At 45.1% G+C, this 20,536-nt stretch overlaps 1 protein-coding gene across 1 annotated transcript in view; it reads left to right on the top strand.

Moving 5' to 3' along the window:
• ANKRD31 (ankyrin repeat domain 31) overlaps positions 1-20,536 on the top strand; it is a 97,102-nt gene that overhangs the window by 3,211 nt on the left and 73,355 nt on the right. The window contains exons 3-6 of the mRNA XM_074994238.1: positions 691-776; positions 2,088-2,134; positions 16,198-16,256; positions 19,842-19,885. Coding sequence (XP_074850339.1) covers positions 691-776; positions 2,088-2,134; positions 16,198-16,256; positions 19,842-19,885 — 236 coding nt within the window. The remainder of the gene's footprint in view (positions 1-690; positions 777-2,087; positions 2,135-16,197; positions 16,257-19,841; positions 19,886-20,536) is intronic.

Genomic DNA, 20,536 nt, shown 5'->3' with positions numbered 1-20,536 from the left:
CAGACCCACTTCTTCAGACCATAGCCAGACCAGAACAGACTCAATATTTAAGACACAGAGAACCAAAAACAGTAAGCAAGGAGGATTTCCTTGCTTACTGTTTTTGGTTCTCTGTGTCTTAAATATTGAGTCTGTTCTGGTCTGGCTATGGTCTGAAGAAGTGGGTCTGTCCCACGAAAGCTCACCTAATAAACTATTTTGCTAGTCTTTAAACTGCTACTTGACTGCTTTTTGTTTTGATAGTGTATAGACTAGCACGGCTTCCTCTCTGTTACTATTGTCAGATGTGAATTGCACTGTGTGATGTATAGCCCATATTTTCAAAATATTGCCTACAATATTTAATGTTTACTCTGTTGGTTTCTTTTCAGTTCCTGCATCTGCCATATTGTGATTTTTAGAATATAGTCTAATAGAGGTGACTACTGTAAAGTTATCAGAGAGGTAGCCATGTTAGTCTGTATCTTCGAGAGCAAGTCCTGTAGCACCCTCAACTCAAGCATCTGATGAAGCAGGTCTTTGCCTTCGAAAGCTTGTGCTCCAAAATATCTGTTAGCCTATAAGGTGCCACAGGACTTCTTACTGTAAAGTTGTGATTTGTCAAATTGTTTTTCAGGAAGTTGGAATTTTCAGAAATTCCTTGAGTCTGTGTAGCACAGCAAAAGTGACTTTACCTATTTTTGTGTTTAGTTTTAGGAAACCTTTCCCCAGAGATTAAGCTTGTCTGTAAATTCAGTGATAATCTAAACATGAAGGAGAAGAACCAGGTAAATCTGGTGTGCACAGAAATTACAGTTTCTGAGCTACACACATACTGCAACGAATAATTTTATTAGTCACTGTGCCTGTCTGTGCTCCTCCCTGCTTTTGTAAGGGCAAAGAGCTGTAGTTTAAGTTACTTCAATGAGTTTTCTGTATGGAGGAACACCATATCTGCCATGTATACTCACCCCAGGAATGCAGAATAAGAGTCTCTTCTGGAGTTTCATGGGGCTGAGTCTTGCCCCTGTTTCAGGGGCAGGACTGTAATAAAGGTGTTCAGGCCAGGAAGTTGAATTTCAAAGACATGTTTTTTAAAGCAGAAGGGATAAGCTATTGCTCAGTACCTAGTCTAGTTAGGTTGTTAGTGATAATTCCAGCTTCAGGGTTCTACTAGCATTACATAATAAATTGGCCAAGGTTAGTAATTAGCCTGTTAAATTACCTAATGTACAATCTGGCAACCAGTTTTTTCTACCTGTAAATGACAGGCTGATAGAATGAGTACGAAGAAACTCTCAATTGACTGATGTCATGGAAATTCCTCTCCTGTATGAGAGTTTCTTTAAACTCCAGTTTTACCTGTATAGTTGCTTCGGTGTAATCCCGTTTGAGTGTTACTCTTCTGATATGAATGACTTTTTTTTTAGTTTAGTTTAAACCCCTTCCCAAAAGACATGAAATAGACCAGAAGGAGGAACTCTTATTTACCAATAAGAAAATCCACACTTGGGGAGAGGAGTGAGTGTTATACAGGCATAACTATATTAATTAAAATTCATATTTCAGGCTAAAAGTACTTTCCAATGTAGATAAAGCCTTAGTTTTGGGTTACTGCTAAAATTTCTAGTAGTTATTGTAACTGGTGCTATTGCTTCAGCCCTTTTTGGAGGAGTAGCAGCCTATTCTCTTTAATTGGAAGATGCAGATTGGAAGATTACTTGAGGGAAGCAAGAGTGGCTAGAAATAATTGGGGAAAGGAGAGAATTTTGTTTTAGGACCCTACTAAGGAGGGCGCATTTGAGGCAAAGACTATATTTAATTTGTACTTTGGTTATTTCATAAATAAAATAGCTCGTGATTAAAGGTCTTAGAATCTAATAGTATATTTTTACTCTGACTATATTTTGTCTTCCATGACTTGAATTGCACTAGCAATATTTTACATAGTAATCTGGTCGAGCAGAATTAAAAGTTTCATTCATAACTGCTGTATTTAGGTCTTCCAAAACCGCTGATGAAAGACGATAGGTGTTTAATAATGCTGAAAAATGAAATCACTAAGTAGTTTGTATTCACCAAGTTGTTCGAACGCTTTTTCCTCACAGCTGGTTCATGAGATGAGTGAAATTGAACAATCTCAGTCTCTGCTACAGTAAGTATTATATATGCTGGACAAATTCAGTTCAGGCAAACAATAATTTTCTAGCATAAGTTTTCCTTTTAGCCACATTTGGATGGATGTTCTTTCCAGCCTTGAATTACAAAGTAGTTTACTGATTACTAATGAGCAGCTGAGTTTAATACTCGACATAGCTTTATGTCAGGGATGGGTGAAACCATACTTGCATCTATTCCGAAATAAGTAGTTAGGATATATAACTAGATGTAACTGGGCTGGGCAGGGGGGAAGAAGAATGTAGGTTCTCAGACAAAATGTCGCTGAGATTTGTTAGACCCCACAATGGCATATGCTATGGACTAGTCTGTGGAAGCACTAGCACTAGGAGCAGTTAACACTAGGTGACATGATCCTAAAATCCAGTTGGGAATAATCTGCATTGACTTGATGATGTAATACAGGAATACTCAGTGGTTCAGGAACCAAATTAGCGATCAAAAAAAAAAGTCACATGATGTGAATTCATTGTTTCATTTACTGTTGTACAGTATATTTAAAACAGTGTGATGGGGAACTACTTAGTTATATAATACTCACGGCAAGATGATGGACTAAGTATTATTTTATCTACAGTTGGTTAGTAATACAGGCATACCATCCTGGTTGGCCAGTAACTTAGACTGGCTAGTAATATAATCACAGTGTTTTGATAATGTGCTGGATAGAGATGCAGGAGATACCATAGAGAGCCATTTGCAAGCAGCACTGTCAAATAATTAAAAATTAATCACAATTTAATCACATGATTAAAAATAATTTCAGTTAATTAAAATGGGGGGGAGGGATAGCTGAGTGGTTTGAGCATTGGCCTGTTAAACCCAGGGTTGTGAGCCCAGCCCTTGAGGGGGCCATTTAGGGATCTGGGGCAAAGATCTTTTTAAAAAAAAAATCTGTCAGGGATGGTGATAGGTCCTGCTGTGAGTGCAGGGGACTAGACTCAATGCCCTCTAAAGGTCCATTCCTGCTCTATGAGATAGGTATATCTCCACATTGTTAATAATAGAATGACATTTCTCTAAATATTTTTTATTTTTTTTTACAGTTCAAATATTTGCAATCACGAGGCATTCCATCATTTAACAGTGCAATTAAAAAAACTGTGATTTTTTTAAATTGTAGTTAATTTTTTAAGTTTAATAATGAGAGTTAACAGCTATTAATCAACAGCCCTACTTGTGAGTTTGTGTCACTGACCTAATAGATGTTTTAAAATTATGAATTTTATGATTACGGAAATCGTTTTGTAAGTACTCTGATAATGGTTTCTTTTGTAACTTGCTGTATAAACCACAGGAAATACATCTCCCAGCCTGTATCAGGCCATTTGTACCTTTAATCAAGTCTTCTGTCTCTAGGAGTGGCCAGTACCTGATACTTCACCAACTCAGTAATGTACCTATTCAGTTAAAAGTAGAAGGTACCTGCCAGAAAAAGCTTGTTCTTGTTTCTTGCTGGCTTATGCCCTGAAAAGTGCTTCCCTCTCTTACTACAGAATCTTGTACAGTAGTCCCCCAAGTTATGCGAGGGTTGTGTTCCTGCATACCCTCACATAACTTGAATTTTGTGTAAGTCAGTGGCAGGGGGTGGGGGTGAGCTGGGAACCCTGTGGCACCATGGCTCCTCAGTTACCCTGAGCTTGCAGGAGCCAAGCATGGCTTGTCCCCAGCTCCCCCAGCTGGGGAGAAGTCATGCCACCATGGCTGTCTGCCCATCCAGTTCGCCCTACTGGGGGAGCCAGGGGCTGGAGCGCTTTTGATTTGCATTTAACTCGTGTTAATGCAAGTTAAGTGCAAATCGAAATTGTGCATACCGGGGGATTAATGTGTATCTTTTTTCATCTTCTATGGGGACCTAGGCCTAAAAATATACTAATGCCAGATTTGGAGAGTTCACCTGCATGGGCTTGAGAAAGGGTCTGGGACTCCTCCTTAAGCATTACCTTTTGTTCTCTTTGTAGCTCAAATCTGGGGCTAAATAAATTATGTTCTGAAATATTTGAACCCAATATTGAACTTCAATATTCCACTTTGTTTTCTGACATACAAGGTGGCCCTTTTCATACTGGCGTCTATAGTCTTGCAATTTAGGGAGCATCCAGATGTGATTTGTGGTCCCTGTGCCTCATTTTACTTAAAGTGAAAGTAGTTTCCCAAACATGCTTGTTTTCTCCTCCAGGTGATCTCATCTTATCTGGGAGATCCCTCTTCCCAACTTCTACCTGTATCAAAAAGCCAGACTCCAGGTTTCATGGTGCTTCCTGTGTGTCTGCGAATACTTAGTCTGGTTTACCTGAAGTGAATAGTTCTGCAAATAAAAGTCTGTGTTCATCCCGTTCGAAGAACCTGACTAAAGGATGTAGATACTGTGTATCCTTACCTGCAGGTTCAAATTTCTATCTGTTCTCCCACTTTCTTGCAGACCTTCTCTGCTGAGGCAGGCTTTTAGCTCAATATACTTGAGCAGTAACCAAGTTGTTGGCATCAGCCGTGCCCTTAGCTGAATGTGATATGGCCTCTCTAGATGAATTCAGATGATGCTGAATTTGGTCAGGAAGTTCTCTGGAAGGTCTCTTCCAGACGCCAGCAGGCTCTGACACCTTCCTTTTGCTCTCCCAGTTTCTTTCCTCCTGTCATTTTAGCATCTCTGTTGTTACTCATCTCTTCCTTGGGTGTGGTCTGCAGGTTCCCCCAGTCAGGATAATCCATGTGCTAGCAACAACATCACAGAAAAGCAAATTTCTCTTGCAACACAACTTGTTTTCTGTGGTGTGGCAGCAACAGTATGGACACCCACACAGAATACCTCATGAAATAGTGAGGCTTAAAGTAACTAGAAAGTCAGCATTGCATAAGCTAATCGTATCTTTTCTCCGTTCTGGAAATTGTCCACTGGTGAAGTTCCTTGTCAGAAAAATCTTGTGCCTGGATGGACTCTCACCTGCCTGCCTGCTTGGTGAAGAGGACTCAATGATTTGGTCACATTGATATTGTACATTGTGACAGAATATATTCCTGTATTCAAAACCTACACTACTGGTCCCCACAGTCTTTACAGTTGCACTACCTCTGAGCATGCCCCCCTGCATACCCTGGAGCCAGCGCCAGGAGCAGGGCCACAGCGCTGAGGTGGAGGACAGAGAAAAGTAAGAGCACTGGAGCTGGGGACAGAGCCAAGGCCAAGCATGGGACTGGGAGCAGAGCTGCAATCAAGCCAGTGTGAGGGCCATCAGTCTGGCGCTCAGCCAGACACAGAACCAAACCAAAGCCAGAAAGGGAAGTTAGACGTAGGCTTGGGAGCTGGGGTCAAGATGGAGGTGGCATGAGGCTGGTTGGTGCTTCCTTCCTGTCCCCTAAGGGGGCTGGCTTAGCCCCCTGTGTTCCTCTGAATATTCCTCAGTGTTAGCCTACGGGAAGCAGTTTGGGGACCTCTGCCTTATATGCTACTGTAATAATCTTTATATACTGATATAGTCCAAAGGAAAGGATAACCTCTATGTTTGGTACCAGCTCAGCTGCCGGAGTTGCTGGGACAGTGCCAGAAGTTGACAGAGAACCGCCTTAGGACTCCCCTCCGGATTTTCTGTCAGGGTTTACTCTCTTAGCCTTACTCCCTCCCAGGATAACCCACAAGGCAGTGGGGCATCTTCCTCCGCCTTCACAGGAGTCGTTGATTTGCAGCACCACACCTCCTGGTCCGCCGTTGAGACTGTGCATTAGAAGGGAGAAGGAACAAGTCCCTCCATAAGGTAGATGTGTGATACAGACCTGACCCCGCCACTGTGTTTCGCCTGCGAGCTGACGCAGTTGCCCAGGGGATGGCGTTGCTGTAATGCACAACAGCTGCTAGGAGCCAACAGTGAGAGTTGAGTGGTGGGTGAGGACCAGTGGTTCCGTCCGCCTGAAAAGGCGCAGCTGCCGGAGAGTCAAAGGCACTACCTCTACCCCAGAAACCCCATATCCCCCATATTAGTAAAGCTGAGGGGGCGGGCCTGGTGTCTGGGCAGCCCAGGGTCTCCATAAAAATTGCCCAGGCTCGCACCTGGAGAGGTACTCCAGCATCACTTAACAGCGTTGAACCAACACGAGAGGCAACAGATACCAGTTCTAAGCTCTTGCTCAATTGGCGTAGAGAATGAGCACCAGGGGTTGCTTCCAACGGTGGGAGAGATCATCACATCTCATTGGACAGTCACCGTCCTCCTTAAGCTGGGCAGCCCCCAGCCAGTAGGGTACTGTCTCGCCACAGTTCACTTGCCTCACTGGGTGCATGAGGCTTAAGGTTCACAAACCTGACAAGTGACTGACAAGCTCAGTGCTGCCATAGTACAAATACCTGCTCATGAACAATTATACCTTTTGGGTGACTTCAGTGCAAGAGTTGGAGCCAATTGTGACTCATGGTCCTCTTGCCTAGGTCACTTTGTTTGGTGTGGGAAAAATGAATGACAACGGACAGCGTCTCCTCAAACTGCACGTACCACAATCTGTGCATCACAAACACATTTTTGCAAACCAAGCCACAGCACAGAGTGTCATGGAAACACCCACGCTCGAAACACTGGCACCAATTAGACTTGGTCATCACCAGACGCGACAACCTCAAAAAAGTCCTCCTGACACGCAGCTACCATAGTGCCGACTGCGATACAGATCATTCACTAGTCTGCTCCAAGCTCAAGCTGAGACCCAAGAAGCTGCACCATTCTGAACCAACTGGAAGGCCCCATATTGATGCCAGGAAGACGGCAAACTCAGAAAAAGCCGAAATGTTCAGAGAGACCCTTGAGGAGAATCTGCGCAGCAGCCCTGGGGGTGGTGATGCGACATCCAGATGGCAGCATCTGAGGGGCACAATCTACAATACGGCCTTGTCAGTGTTTGGAAGAAGAGCTGGAAACACAAACGACTGGTTTGAAGCTAACTCTGATGAGATGATTTCAGTCATCGAAAAGAAGCGCGCTGTACTTCTGGAGTATAAACGCTCATCGAGTCAGAGCACCCAGCAAGCACTCAGAGTAGCCAGAAAAATAGAATAGCAGACAGCCAGGCGCTGTGGCAACAACTACTGGTTTAAGCTATGCAGCAGTATCCAGACCTGTGCTGACTCTGGTAATCTCAGGGGAATGTACGAGGGCATAAAGAAGGCAATGGGACCCATCCAGAACAAGATGGCACCTCTGAAATCCAAATCTGGTGAAGTCATCACTGACAAAGCCAAACAGATGGAGCGATGGGTCGAGCACTACTCCAAGCTGTACTCATGTGAGAACATTGTGATTGATACAGCCCTCAACACCGTCAAGCTCCTGTCAGTCATGGACGAGCTGGACCAGGAACCAACTGTGGTAGAATTGAAGAAAGGTGTTGACAGCACTGCAGTAGGAAAGGCCCCAGGCCAGGATGGTATACCACCAGCACTCAGCACCTGGGGCGGTACCGTTTCTGTTGGTGCCAGTGCCCACTGCAGCACAAGCCCTGGTACCTGCAGGGGCGGAGCCACATCTGGGTCAGTGCTGACTGAATCAGTGCCAGTGCCAATCACTCCTCCTGCTCTCTTGGAGGGGCTCCCAAAGCTGCGGTCCGTGCCAATCTCAGCACCTGGGGAGTGCCAGGCGACCTAATCGGGAGTCCCACAGCCCACCCCTGTGCTTCATGGATCATCCATGGAGTCCAGAAAGGCCATTGTGGGGCACCTTGGGGGGGCATTTGCCACTTCCCCCTCTGAGGGGCATCGGGGCCAGTGTCAATGTCTATTGCGTGGGGATGATCTTGTACTCCTGCTCCAAGCTGAGCTGGCATAAAAAGAGTCTGACTCCGACATGGACTGCGCCGAAGACAACCACAGCGGTGCTGAGGGTCCCGTGGTGCCTACCGGTTCTTGCGTGCTCTGCACCATCTGCTGCAAGGCACTGAGGGAGACGACCACTTGTGGGGGCCTCACCAGCATCAGGAACCATGCCGGGGCCCCTACAGTCTGTTCAGATGCCTGTATCTGGGGCAATGAAGGCTCCTGGTGCAGCGTCTGCAGTGGCACTGTAATTTGCAGGAAGTCTTGCAAGGCCCTCAACACCGTCGAGCTCCTGTCAGTCATGCATGAGCTGGATCAGGAACCAACTGTGGTCGAATTGAAGAAAGCTGTTGACAGCACTGCAGTAGGAAAGGCCCCAGGCCAGGATGGTATACAACCAGAGGTAATCAAGTGTGCCTTGGACATACTCCTGGAACCCCTTCATGAGCTGCTGTGCCTGTGCTGGAGAGAGGGTGAGGTTCCACAGGATATGTGGGACGCCAACATTGTTACCTTGTATAAGAACAAAGGAGACAGAAGTGACTGCAACAATTACCGTGGAATCTCCCTCCTAAGTATCACTGGTAAATTGTTCGCTCATGTCATCCTCGGCAGACTCCAGAAGCTCGCTGAGAGAGTGTATCCTGAATCCCAGTGCGGATTCCGTGCTGAGAGATCTACCATTGACATGATCTTCTCCCTGAGGTAGCTGCAGGAGAAATGCAGGGAGCAGAGGAAGCCACTCTATTTCGCTTTCATCAACCTGACGAAGGCTTTTGACTTGGTAGGTAGGGATGGACTGTTCAAATTGCTCCACAAGGTAGGCTGTCCACCACGGCTACTCAAGATGATCCAGTCTTTCCACGAAGACACTAGAGGAACCATCCAATATGACGGCACATCATCGGATGCCTTCAGCATCAGGAGTGGCATCAAACAAGGATGCATCCTTGCTCCGACATTGTTCGGGATCCTCTTCGCACTCCTCCTGAAGCATGCCTTTGGATCCTCAACAGAGGGCATTTTTTTGCACGCAAGATCTGACGGGAAACTGTTTAATCTTGCAAGGCTGAAAGCTAAGTCTAAGGTGCAGGAAGTGCTCATTAGGGACATGCTGTTCGCAGACAACACTGCTGTAGTGACACACACAGAAAGCCAGCTTCAAAAACTGCTGGATAAGTTCTCCAAAGCATGGAAGGACTTCAGGCTTACCATCAGCCTAGAGAAGACAAATATACTTGGTCAGGATGTTGATGAACCTCCATCAATCAGCATTGACAATTACATGCTAGAGGTCGTCCACGAGTTTACTTACCTTGGGTCCACCATCACTGACACCCTGTCGCTGGAGACTGAGCTAAACAGGAGGATTGGAAAAGCACCCACAGCTCTGTTCAGACTTAGCAAGAGAGTGTGGAACAACAACTGTACACTCATGCCAAAATGCAAGTCTACAGAGCCTGCATCCTCAGCACCCTCCTCTACAGCAGCGAGTCTTGGACCTTGTATGCCCGTGAGGAAAAGAGGCTGAATGTGTTGCGCTGCCTCAGGTGCATTCTTGGGATATCATGCAAGGACAGAGTGCCCAACAATGTCCTCCTTGAGCAAGCTGGAATTCCAACCATACATGTCCTCCTCAGGCAGCGGCGGCTCCACTGGCTTGGCCACGTCCACAGGATGAATGATGGAAGGATCCCAAAAGACATCCTGTAAGGTGAGCTAGCCTTTGGCAAAAGACCCCCAATTGCACTATAAAGATGCTTGTAAGAGGGACCTCAAGGAGGTAGACATTGACCCAGATAGTTGGGAAGAGCTGGCAGATGACTGCAGCAGCTGGAAGCAGGAACTACACAAGGGCCTTCAGAAGATGAAGATCAGACAGCTGGCAAAGGAGAAGCAAGCCCGTAGAAAGGACATCAAGGACCTACCAGACACCCACTGCAGATGTAGCAAGGACTGTCACTCTTGTGTGGGCCTCCACAGTCACAGTCAACGCTGCAAATGACGATCTTAAATGGAGTTACAAAGGGCACAATCCATAGTCTATGCAGACTGAATCATGCCTAGGAGGAATCTTTATATCAAATATGCCTTGTGAGGTATTATTTGAAAACAACTCAACAGGTCAGTAATATCTGGTGAAATGTGTAGCAATATTATATGTAATGTTAGGAGCATAAAATGAAACTATGACTGAAATCTTAAGTCTGAAAGGGGATAAACCTGTTCCTCAAAGACAAAGAATAAACTAACGCCTCTAATCAGGTGTCCTCAAAGTTGATTGACCTGTCAAGTGGCCATTCTTTGCTAATGAAGGTGAGGTGAGAACATACCAATCTGAATTTTAGCAAGCAACAGTATGGAACCTCTTTATCATGAAATTCCATGTTTCCATCCTCAAAGCAGTTAGTAACTAGTGTGATACTCAGGAAAATGCATTTCAAAGGGTGCCTTGACGATAAAAGCAAGGAGCATAAGAACATAAGAACATAAGAATGGCCATACTGGGTCAGACCAAAGGTCCATCAAGCCCAGCATCCCATCTGCCGACGGTGGCCAATGCCAGGTGCCCCAGAGAAGGAGAACAGAAGACAAGTGATTTATCTCCTGCCATCCATCTCTTGCCCTTGTTATGAAGGCTAGGGCACCATACTTTATCCCTGGCTAATAGCAAAAGCACCCCAGACTCTCCCTCTATGGCCAGGTGTACACAAGGAGATAAAAATCAATTTTAGGTATGCAAATCCAGCTACGGGAATTGGGTAGCTGGAGTCAATGTATCTATACTTGATTTTTACTACTGTCCCCACAGTGGAGGGTCAATGGGAAAAACTCTCCCGTTGACTTCTCTGACTGCTCACAACTTCCAAGAGTACCGGAGTCAACAGCTACACCATGACAGTTCAATTTAGTGCAGTCCCACTAGGTGCACCAAATCAAACCTTGAAAGCTCGACCGCCAGCACATTGATCTTCCTATAAGTGTAGAGGTACCCTGTCTCTCTCACCCCAGACAACGGGAACCTGCCTTTCAATTTTGGGAAGGGTTATGACCTTAGAATTTGGTCAGCCTGGTTACAGGGAGCATGTAAGGATTTTATCTTGAACTAAGTCTAGTTTGTTAAGTTTTAGCTGCTAGAAAACATTTTATATTTATATCCCTTGTAACCCTTTCTGACTTTAATACTTTGTATTTGTATTCATTTAAGATCTCTCTTGATAGTTAAATAAACTTATTTTTTAATCAAAACTAATCCAGTGATGTGTTTACACTGAATAACTTGGTAAGACCAATTAAATTAGCAACAGGTTTTTAATATCTGAACTGTCAAAGTGAGGGACGGACAGTGCAAAACATGTTTTGGGAAAACTGAGAGTGGGGAGTGTGTTGGAGCCACTCTGAGGCCATGGCCACACTGGCCTCTCCTTTCGGAAGGGCTATGGTAATGTGGCACTTCAGAATATGCTAATGAAGCAGTGCCAGGAATATGCAGTGCCTTATTAGCATAATGGCGGTCACACTGGTTTCAAAACGCATGCTGCCCATGTAGCTGGGGGCCTTTCGAAACAATCCCCCTGATTTAGAAAGCCCCTTCTTCCCAAAACCAGATGGGAAGAAGGGGCTTTCGAAATCAGGGCCCGTTCAAAAGGCCTCCAGCTACATGGGCAGCGTGCATTTCGAAACCAGCAGTTTCAAAGCCTGCACGGCTGCCATTATGCTAATGAGGCACTGTGTATTCATGACAGCGCTTCATTAGCATATTCCGAAGTGCCACATTACCATAGCCCTTCCGAAAGGAGGGGCTAGTGTGGTAACAGCTTGGAGATAGTAATCAAGGCTTCTGCAACTCAGAATGTTGCTGCTGTGGCAATTTGAGAATACAAATAACAGCAAGTGCGCCCCCTTGTTTGTTTATATAGGACATTGCCATAGTATTGTCTGTGCTGACTGCAGCACACTGCCCCTTCAGTTCACTCTGAAGCACATCACATGCTAGCCAAACCACTCTGAGCTCCCGCACGTTTATGTGAAGCTGAGCATTGACTTGCCCACAGTACTCCTTCCTAGATACTCTCTCCCCATTCTGTATGTGTGAAACTGATTGTTCCTTCCTAAGTGGAGTACTTTGCATTTGTCCTTATTAAACTTCATCCTGTTTACCTCAGACCATTTCTCCAATTTATCCAGATAATTTTGAATTATGACCCTACCCTCCAAAGCAGTTGCAACCCCTCCCAGCTTGGTATCATCTGCAAACTTAATAAGTGTACTTTCTATGCCAATATCTAAATCGTTGATGAAGATATTGAACAGAACCGGTCCTAACATAGACCCCTGCGGAACCCCACTTTTTATACTTTCCAGCAGGATTGGGAGCCATTAAGAACTACTCGCTGGGTATGGTTATCCAGCTAGTTATGCACCCACCTTATAGTAGCCTCATCTAAATTGTATTTGCCTAGTTTTTTTTTATAAGAATATCATGTGAGACTGTATCAAATGCTTTACTAAAGTCTAGGTATACTACATCTACCACTTCTCCCCTATCCACAAGGCTCGTTATCCTATCAAAGAAAGCTATCAGATTAGTTTGACATGATTTGTTCTTTACAAATCCATGCTGGCTGTTCCCTATCACCTTACCACCTTCCAAGTGCTTGCAGATGATTTCTTTAATTACCTGCTCCATTATCTTTCCTGGCACAGAAGTTAAGCTGACTGGCCTGTAGTTTCCTGGGTTATTCTTATTCCCCTTTTTATAGATGGGCACTATATGTGCCCTTTTCCAGTCTTCTGGAATCTCTCCTGTCTCCCATGATTTTCCAAAGATGATAAATAAAGGCTCAGATATCTCCTCTGTCAGCTCCTTGAGTATCCTAGGATGCATTTCATCAGGCCCTGGTGACTTGCAGACATCTAATTTTTCTAAGTGATTTTTAACTTGTTCTTTTTTTATTTCAACTTCTAACCCTACCCTTTTCCCACTGGCATTCACTGTGATGGGCATTCCTTCATCAGACTTCTCAGTGAAGACCGAAACAAAGAAGTCATTAAACATCTTTGCCCTTTCCAAGTTCCCTGTTACTGCTTCTCCCTCCTCACTGAGCAATGGTCCCACCCTGTCCCTGGTCTTCCTCTTTTTTCTAAAAAGCCTTATGCCTGTAGCTAGTTTGAACTGATTTTGTGCCTTAGCCTTTCTAATCTTGCTCCTGCATTTTTGTGGTGTTTGCCTATATTCATCCTTTGTAATTTGTCCTTGTTTCCACTTTTTATACAATTCCTTTTTTATTTTAAGATCATGCAAGATTTCCTGGTTAAGCCAAGGTGGTCTTTTGCTGTATTTTCTATCTTTCCTACACAGCTTGCTTTTGGGCCCTTCATAATGTCCCTTTGAAAAACTGCCAAGTCTCCTTAGCTGTTTTTCCCCTCAGTTTTGCTTCCCATGGGACTTTACCTACCATCTTTCTGAGTTTACCAAAATCTGCCCTCCCTGAAATCCATTGTCTCTATTTTGCTGTTTTCCCTTCTACCCTTCCTTAAAATTGTGAACTCTATGATTTCATGATCACTTTCACCCAAGCTGCCTTCCACTTTCAAGTTCTCTACCAGTTCTTCTCTATTTGTTAAAATCAAATTTAGAACAGCTTCCTCCCTGGTAGCTTTTTCAACCTTTTGGAATAAAAAATTGTCTCCAATGCAATCCAAGAACTTACTGGATAGTCTGTGCCGTGCTGTATTAGTTTCCCAGCACATGTCTGGGTAGTTGAAGTCCCCCATCACCACCAAATCTGGGGCCCTGCATGACTTTGTTAGTTGTTTAAAAAAGCCTCATCCATGTCTTCCACCTGGGTAGGCGGCCTGTAGTAGACTCCTAGCAGGACAACACCCTTGGTTTTTACCCCTCTTAGTCTAACCCAGAGACTCTCAACACGTCCATTTCCTACATCCATCTCCACCTCAGTCCAAGTGTGTACATTTTTAATATATAAGGCAACACCTCCCCCGTTTCTTCCCTGTCTATCCTTCCTAAGCAGGCTGTACCCTTCAATACCAACATTCCAATCATGTGTATTATCTCACCAAGTTTCCGTGATGCCAACGATGTCACAGTTGTGTTTATTTATTAGCACTTCCAGTTCTTCCTGCTTCTAACCCATACTTCTTGCATTTGTATATAGGCAGTTTCATATGATATCCCTGGGCATAATTATCACAATGCTAGAATGAGAGGACGGGTTTGCCGCTCTCGACTTACAGGACGCGTATTTCCATATAGCAGTCTATCCACCTCACAGGAGGTTCCTCCAGTTTGTGCTAGAGAAGGGCCATTACCAGTTCACAGTCCTTCCGTTTGGTCTCTCCTTGGCTCCAAGAGTCTTTACCAAATGTATGTCAGTAGTGGCGGCCTTCCTACGCAGGCAGGGGGTGCACCTCTTCCCCTACCTAGACGACTGGCTGATCCAAGGTTGGTCGCAGCGACAGGTGGCGCGACACGTGCAGCTGATACAAGAGACATTCGACATACTAGGCCTCCTAGTGAATTAGGCAAAGTCTGTGCTAGCCCCAGCTCAGGTCCTGGAGTTTGTGGGCGCCCGACTAGATGCAGAGCAAGCCAGAGCCTTCCTGCCCCAGAGCAGGGCTCAAGCCATGGCATCCTGCATCCAAGACCTGATCAGGTTCCCAGACACAATGGCCAGGGGATGCCTCAGACTGTTGAGTCACATGGCGGCATGCACGTTCATAGTCAGCATGCCAGGTTGCAAATGTGCTCCTTCCAGCTGTGGCTAGCCTCGGTATACAGGCCTGTGAGGGACAATATAGACAAGTTAGTGACAGTCCCCCCCAAGAGTGTTAACGGCATTAACTGGTGGCCCGAGGCCCAATCAGTCTGCATGGGAGTGCCCTTCAATCCCTCACAAACCTCCCTCTTCCTGGTCACAGATGCCTCAGACCTAGGCTGGGGGACACACATGGGGGACCGCCAGACTCAAGCCATGTGGAGCAAGTCGATGCTCAGCTCCACATAAACGTGCGGGAGCTCAGAGTGGTTTGGCTAGCACGTGATGTGCTTCAGAGTGAACTGAAGGGGCAGTGTGTTGCAGTCAGCACAGACAATACTACGGCAATGTACTATATAAACAAACAAGGGGGCACATGCTCGTTGCCCCTGTATTTCGAGGCCCTCGAGCTCTGGGACTTCTGCATCCTGAACCAGATTCTCCTGAGGCTGTTCTATCTGCCTGGGGCTCACAACTCCTCACAGACCGTCTCAGCAGGTCCTTCATGGACCACGAGTGGTCACTACACACGGAAGTACTGAGTTCCATTTTCTAGAGGTGGGGACATCCCCAGGTAGACCTCTTCGCCACTCATGTCAACACAAAGTGCAGGACGTTCTGCTGTTACCAGAACCGAAGCCCAGGCTCTTGGGCAGATGCCTTGAGCATTCGTTGGTTGGGACCCTTGCTTTACGCCTTCCCACCAATACCACTCATCCACCAATCACTGTTGAAAATTCATTTGGACCGAGCATCAATTATCCTGGTGGCCCCAGCTTGGGCTTGGCAACACTGGTACTCGACCCTCTTGGAGATGTCTGTTCGCGACCTGGGAAGACGCTGCGGTGGGCAGGGCTATCCTGCACTCTTTCTGGGGCTCCGACCCTGCCTTCTAGGCATTTGCTTGCATTCACCCAAATTGGAATGGACATGAGCAATCGCTTGAAGAAGAAAAGACAGTTACCTGTTCTGTAACTGGTGTTCTTCAAGATGTGTTGCTCATGTCCATTCCAAAACCATCCCGCCTTCCCCTCTGTCAGAGTAGCCAGCAAGAAGGAACTGAGTGGGGGATGGGACAGGTGGTGCATATATGGGCAGCCATACGGGCGCCACTCCAGGGAGCACCGCACCGACCCCAGGCCTACCGGCTAGGGCAAAAATCTTCTGGCAACTGGGTATGCGCCTGGCGCACTCCCCAAATTGGAATGGACATGAGCAACACATTTCGAAGAACACCAGTTACGGAACAGGTAACTGTCTTTTACTAAATAAACTTGTTGAGTAGGGAATTGCTGCATTTAAAAGATCTAAAGTGTTTCCACTTATAATATCAAGGAAAAATTACTTTCATTGTCTTAACCAGAATAAGACAGGGCTGAAAGATTTGTCCAAAGCACCAGAATATGCAATGCGTATATGTTTATTGCTCCTAGAATTACAAACTTTTAAATTATATTTATTTGTTTTTAGGGGTGCAGTATTTACAACAAAGATTTCTCGGCCTGGTTTTCCACTAAATGCTGCAGTAGGTAAAGAGCAAAATGATTCTGATGGTCTGCTTTATGTTGTAGAAAACAGCCCAAAATAGTTCTTTAAATGCGGCAGAAACAACTGAGAAATTGTAAATGAGGATGCATATAGATATATTTAGGATAAGTAGATAAGTGAGCTTTGAGATCAGAGAGGCAGATTTTTAAAGATACTTAGGAGCCTAAAAAAGAATAAGTGCCTAAATCCACCTCTTACATATCCATAATTTTTTTTAAATCCACTGCTCAGCTGTTTTTAACCCCCTATATGACTATGTTCCTGTCTTTTGTCTCTGAAACACCTAATTGTTGGTGTCCTAAGTGCTGCCGCTACTGCACAGCAAATGATTGTAGCTTTGTAAGCCAGTAATTGTTATCTGGAGTAGGGTTGAGTGTGGGTGGCTGTCTATGAGCATACTAGTGAGGAAAATCAGAAAGGAAACTGGGGAAGATTTTGCTCGGGTCAGTAGCAGGGTTGGGGTAACAGCACTAGGATCCCTTTGGGTCACTTCAGAAGTTTGACGATGGTGATTCTTGCTTTCTTTATATTGGAAGGATTTTTATGTATTTTTTAGGGCTATCAAGCAACTTAAAAAAATAATTATGAGATTAATCAGGCTGTTAAACAATAATAGAATGCCATTTATTTTAAATATTTTTGGATGTTTTCTACATTTACAAATATTTTGATTTCGATTACAACACATTACAAAGTGTACAATGCTAGCTCCATATTTAGTTTTGATTGCTAATGCTTGCACTGTGCTAAAACGCAGGAAACGGTACATTTCATTTAACCTAACAGAGGTACTAGTGGACATAGTGAATCTATGTCTTGAAAAAAGAACTTACAAGCATAGAATTCTGTACAAAAATAACTGCATCAAAAAAGTACAGCTTTATAGCCTGTAAGTCCATAGCTGCTTTAGATGTTGCCCCCACCACAAGCAAAATCTCTCAGCACCCTTTGGCTGGTTTTGTATGCTGTTCCTGTCTCTGGCAAAATCTCTTAGCTCCTATTGGCCAGAAGGCAGCAAATAGGAGCTGAGAGATTTTGCTGGGGTGCTGCAGCACAATTTCTCCATTCCCATTGGACAGTTTCTAGCAAATAGGATCTGGGAGATTTTGATGGGGATGGGGCAGCAGATAAAGACCTTTCTCTCCCCTGCTGCCTCATCCCTCTCCCCGAGCCACATAAAACAAACAGCTGGCTGGGGCTGCTGGCAGGCAGGGCAGCCTTCCCGAGAGTACTGCTGGTCAGGAGCTGATTAAGTAAATGCTTCCTGGCCAGAGCCTGCTTGTGGCAGCCCCTCCTGCACCCCAACTCCCTCCAACATCCAGCACCCCCTCCTAGATCTCTCCCCAAGGACATAATCCTTTCCTGCACCCATATCCCCTCCTGGACCCTGCACCTCAATCATCTGCCCCAAATCACAACCCAAACCTTCTGCACCCTCCTTCCTCCTGTTCCAAGTTACAACAACTTCTCAGACCCTGAACCTACTCCTACATCCTTCCCCCAGCTCAGAATCAACTCCTGCACCCATACCCACTCCTGAATCCTGCAATTACAATATCCCTCCCCAGGTCACAACCCCGTCCCTCAACCAAACTCCCACAGAGATCCCACCCCTTACCGTGCACCCCAGTCGCCTACCCCAAGCTCCCTTCTATACCCACCGTCCATCCCACCTCCATAGAAAAGTGCAACCTTGGCCACTTACTGAATCTTGGAGTGGCCTGCCATCAAAAATTGCTGCCCACCCCTGCATTACGCATATCATCTGCCATTACACGCATTATGTCTGATGAGGGTGCCTGTCCCATTCAAGAAGTGTACCACACCTTCCCTAACCACTTTCTTATTCCTATAACATGCCTGTAGAAATTATTCTTGTTACCCTTCACAGCCTTTGCTGTACAACTCCATTTGTGCTTTGACTTTCCAGCTTAGACCTCAACATGCTGAAGCAGTATTTTTATACCCCTCCTTAGTTGTCTGTCCAAGCTTCCACTTCTTATAAGCTTCCTTTCTGTATTTTAAGCTCACCAAATATTTCTCTGTTAATCCAAGCTGTCACTTACCATATTTGCTATTCTTTCTGCACATTTGCATGGTTCATTCCTGCACCTTCATTAAGGCTTCTTTAACACAGAGCCAGCTCTCCTGGACTTCTTCCCCTTCATCTAGCCTTGGAGAGGATTCTGCTCTTCAGTTCCCTGGAGGAGTCAAAGTCTGCTTTTCTGAAGTCCAGGGTCCATATTCTGCTGCTTTCTTTTCTTTTGTGTCAGAATCCTGAACTCAATCATCTTGTGATCTACTGCTGCAGAAGTTGCCACTAATTCCACTTCCCTTACCAGTACCAGTTCTACCACCCTGTTCATGGGTAGCAGATCAAGAGGAGCGTGACCCCTAGTTGGTTCCTCTGGTATTTGCACCAGGAAGTTATCCTGGTCTGCACTGCTATATTGCTCTCCCAGTAAATGTCGGGGTGAGTGAAGTCCACCATGAGAACCAGGGCGAGTGAAGTCCACCATGAGAACCAGGGCCTATGATCTGGAAACTTCTGTTAGTTGTCTGAAGAAAGCCTTGTCTTCCTCATTCTCCTGGTCTGCTGGTCCATAGCAGACACCCACCATGACATCACTTTCGTTGTTTTCACTTCTAATCTTAATTCAGAGTCTATCAACAGGCTTTTCTTCAGTATCCTACTGGAACTCTGAGCAGTTGTTCTGCTTCCTTACATATTGTGAAACTCCTCCACTTTTTCTCCTCCGTCTGTCCTTCCTGAACAGTTTATACCCATCAATGACAGTGCTTCGGTCACAGGAGTTACCCACAGAGTGTCTGTTATTCCAATTACATCATCATTCCTGAACTATGCCTTCAGAAGCTACCAATCAACTACCACCACCTGTTTCAGGGAATGCAGCTTATGTCTCACACCCTCCACACTCAGGCCAAGTCGACACTAGGGAGGGAGTGTTGAACTAAGGTATGCAACTTGACATAGTTTAGATTAAATTACTACAGTGCCTGCCCTGCAGGGGGTCGACAGGAGAAATTCCATCATCAGCCCCCCTTAAGCTTGTCATCTCGGTGGAGTACCAGAGTCAACACAGTCATCAATTTAGCAGGTCTTTACTGGACATGCTAAGTCAAACCCCAGGAGGATTAATCCCTAGAGTGCTAATCTTCCAGTAAATGTGGGGGAAAACTCAGTCAGCTCTGTTGATTAGTGTATAGGGATTGGTGACGGTGCTCCATTCTTCCCTTTAGGGGTATCTTGAACCCTGAGAGTGCTTTAAGGGCACAGAACTATGGGTAACAGATATAAGAGAACAGCAGGTAAAAATAACAACAAATTTCACTAATACAATAATTTATTGTTAAATAGTGCTTCCTTAAGCAAACTCAAGTAGCTTCCGCTAGGGACCACCTCAAAAAAAGCATGAAGCAAAATTAAAATTTCAACATCTTACAAGAAGCAGGGAGCCCTTAATTAGAAAAGGCTGGGAAGCTCAAAAAGTGTAATTCAGTGGCAGTATATTTGAAAATTATTATTTTATTTACTATCATTATAGGTTTAGATACTGACGTGACTGGATTTGTGAAAACAGAGAGAAAGGTGGGTATATTTGTACAACAGAATGCATGTCAACAGTTTGATTTAATTTAATTTAATTAGTTCTTACAGAATATATCCTGAAAAAAGTGAGGCTCCATTTGTTTAGAATATTTAAAGGAAAAACTAGAAATCTGTATCAAAACCCTCTCTGAAGCACAAGTTCTTACCACAGATGCATAATTTTGCTTGAAAGCAGTTTGGAGAGGGACCATAAAAGATGTTTCTGAAGCTGAAATAGGCACAAACTTGTAAAAAGTGAGGCTTTCTTTAATGGGTCAGACTCACGGTTGACCTAGATGCAATTTTCCCTTCCCCACATGTGCAGGGGCGGCAAGTTTGAAGAAATTTTTATTGTCTAGACCTGCCTAAGGCTCTGGGAGGGAATTTAGGTTGGGGAGAGTTGTGAGATCTGGGAGGGACTTTAGACTGGGGAGAGGGTCTGGGGTGCAGGCTCAGGTATAGAGTCTAAGTGCAGGCTCAGGGCCGAGGGTGTCGGTTGACAGGTACAGGCTTTGGGATGGACTTTAGTGTTAGAGGGGATGCAGTGGAGGGGATCAAGTATCAGAGGGGTAGCCATGTTAGTCTGGATCTGCAAAAGCAATGAGGGGTCCTGTGGCACCTTATAGGCTAACAGAGATGTATAAGCATAAG

The sequence above is a fragment of the Carettochelys insculpta genome, chromosome 5 (assembly GCF_033958435.1).
Source record: "Carettochelys insculpta isolate YL-2023 chromosome 5, ASM3395843v1, whole genome shotgun sequence".
Classification (NCBI taxonomy): Eukaryota; Metazoa; Chordata; order Testudines; family Carettochelyidae; genus Carettochelys; species Carettochelys insculpta.
This window is presented reverse-complemented; position numbering and strand designations above follow the sequence as displayed.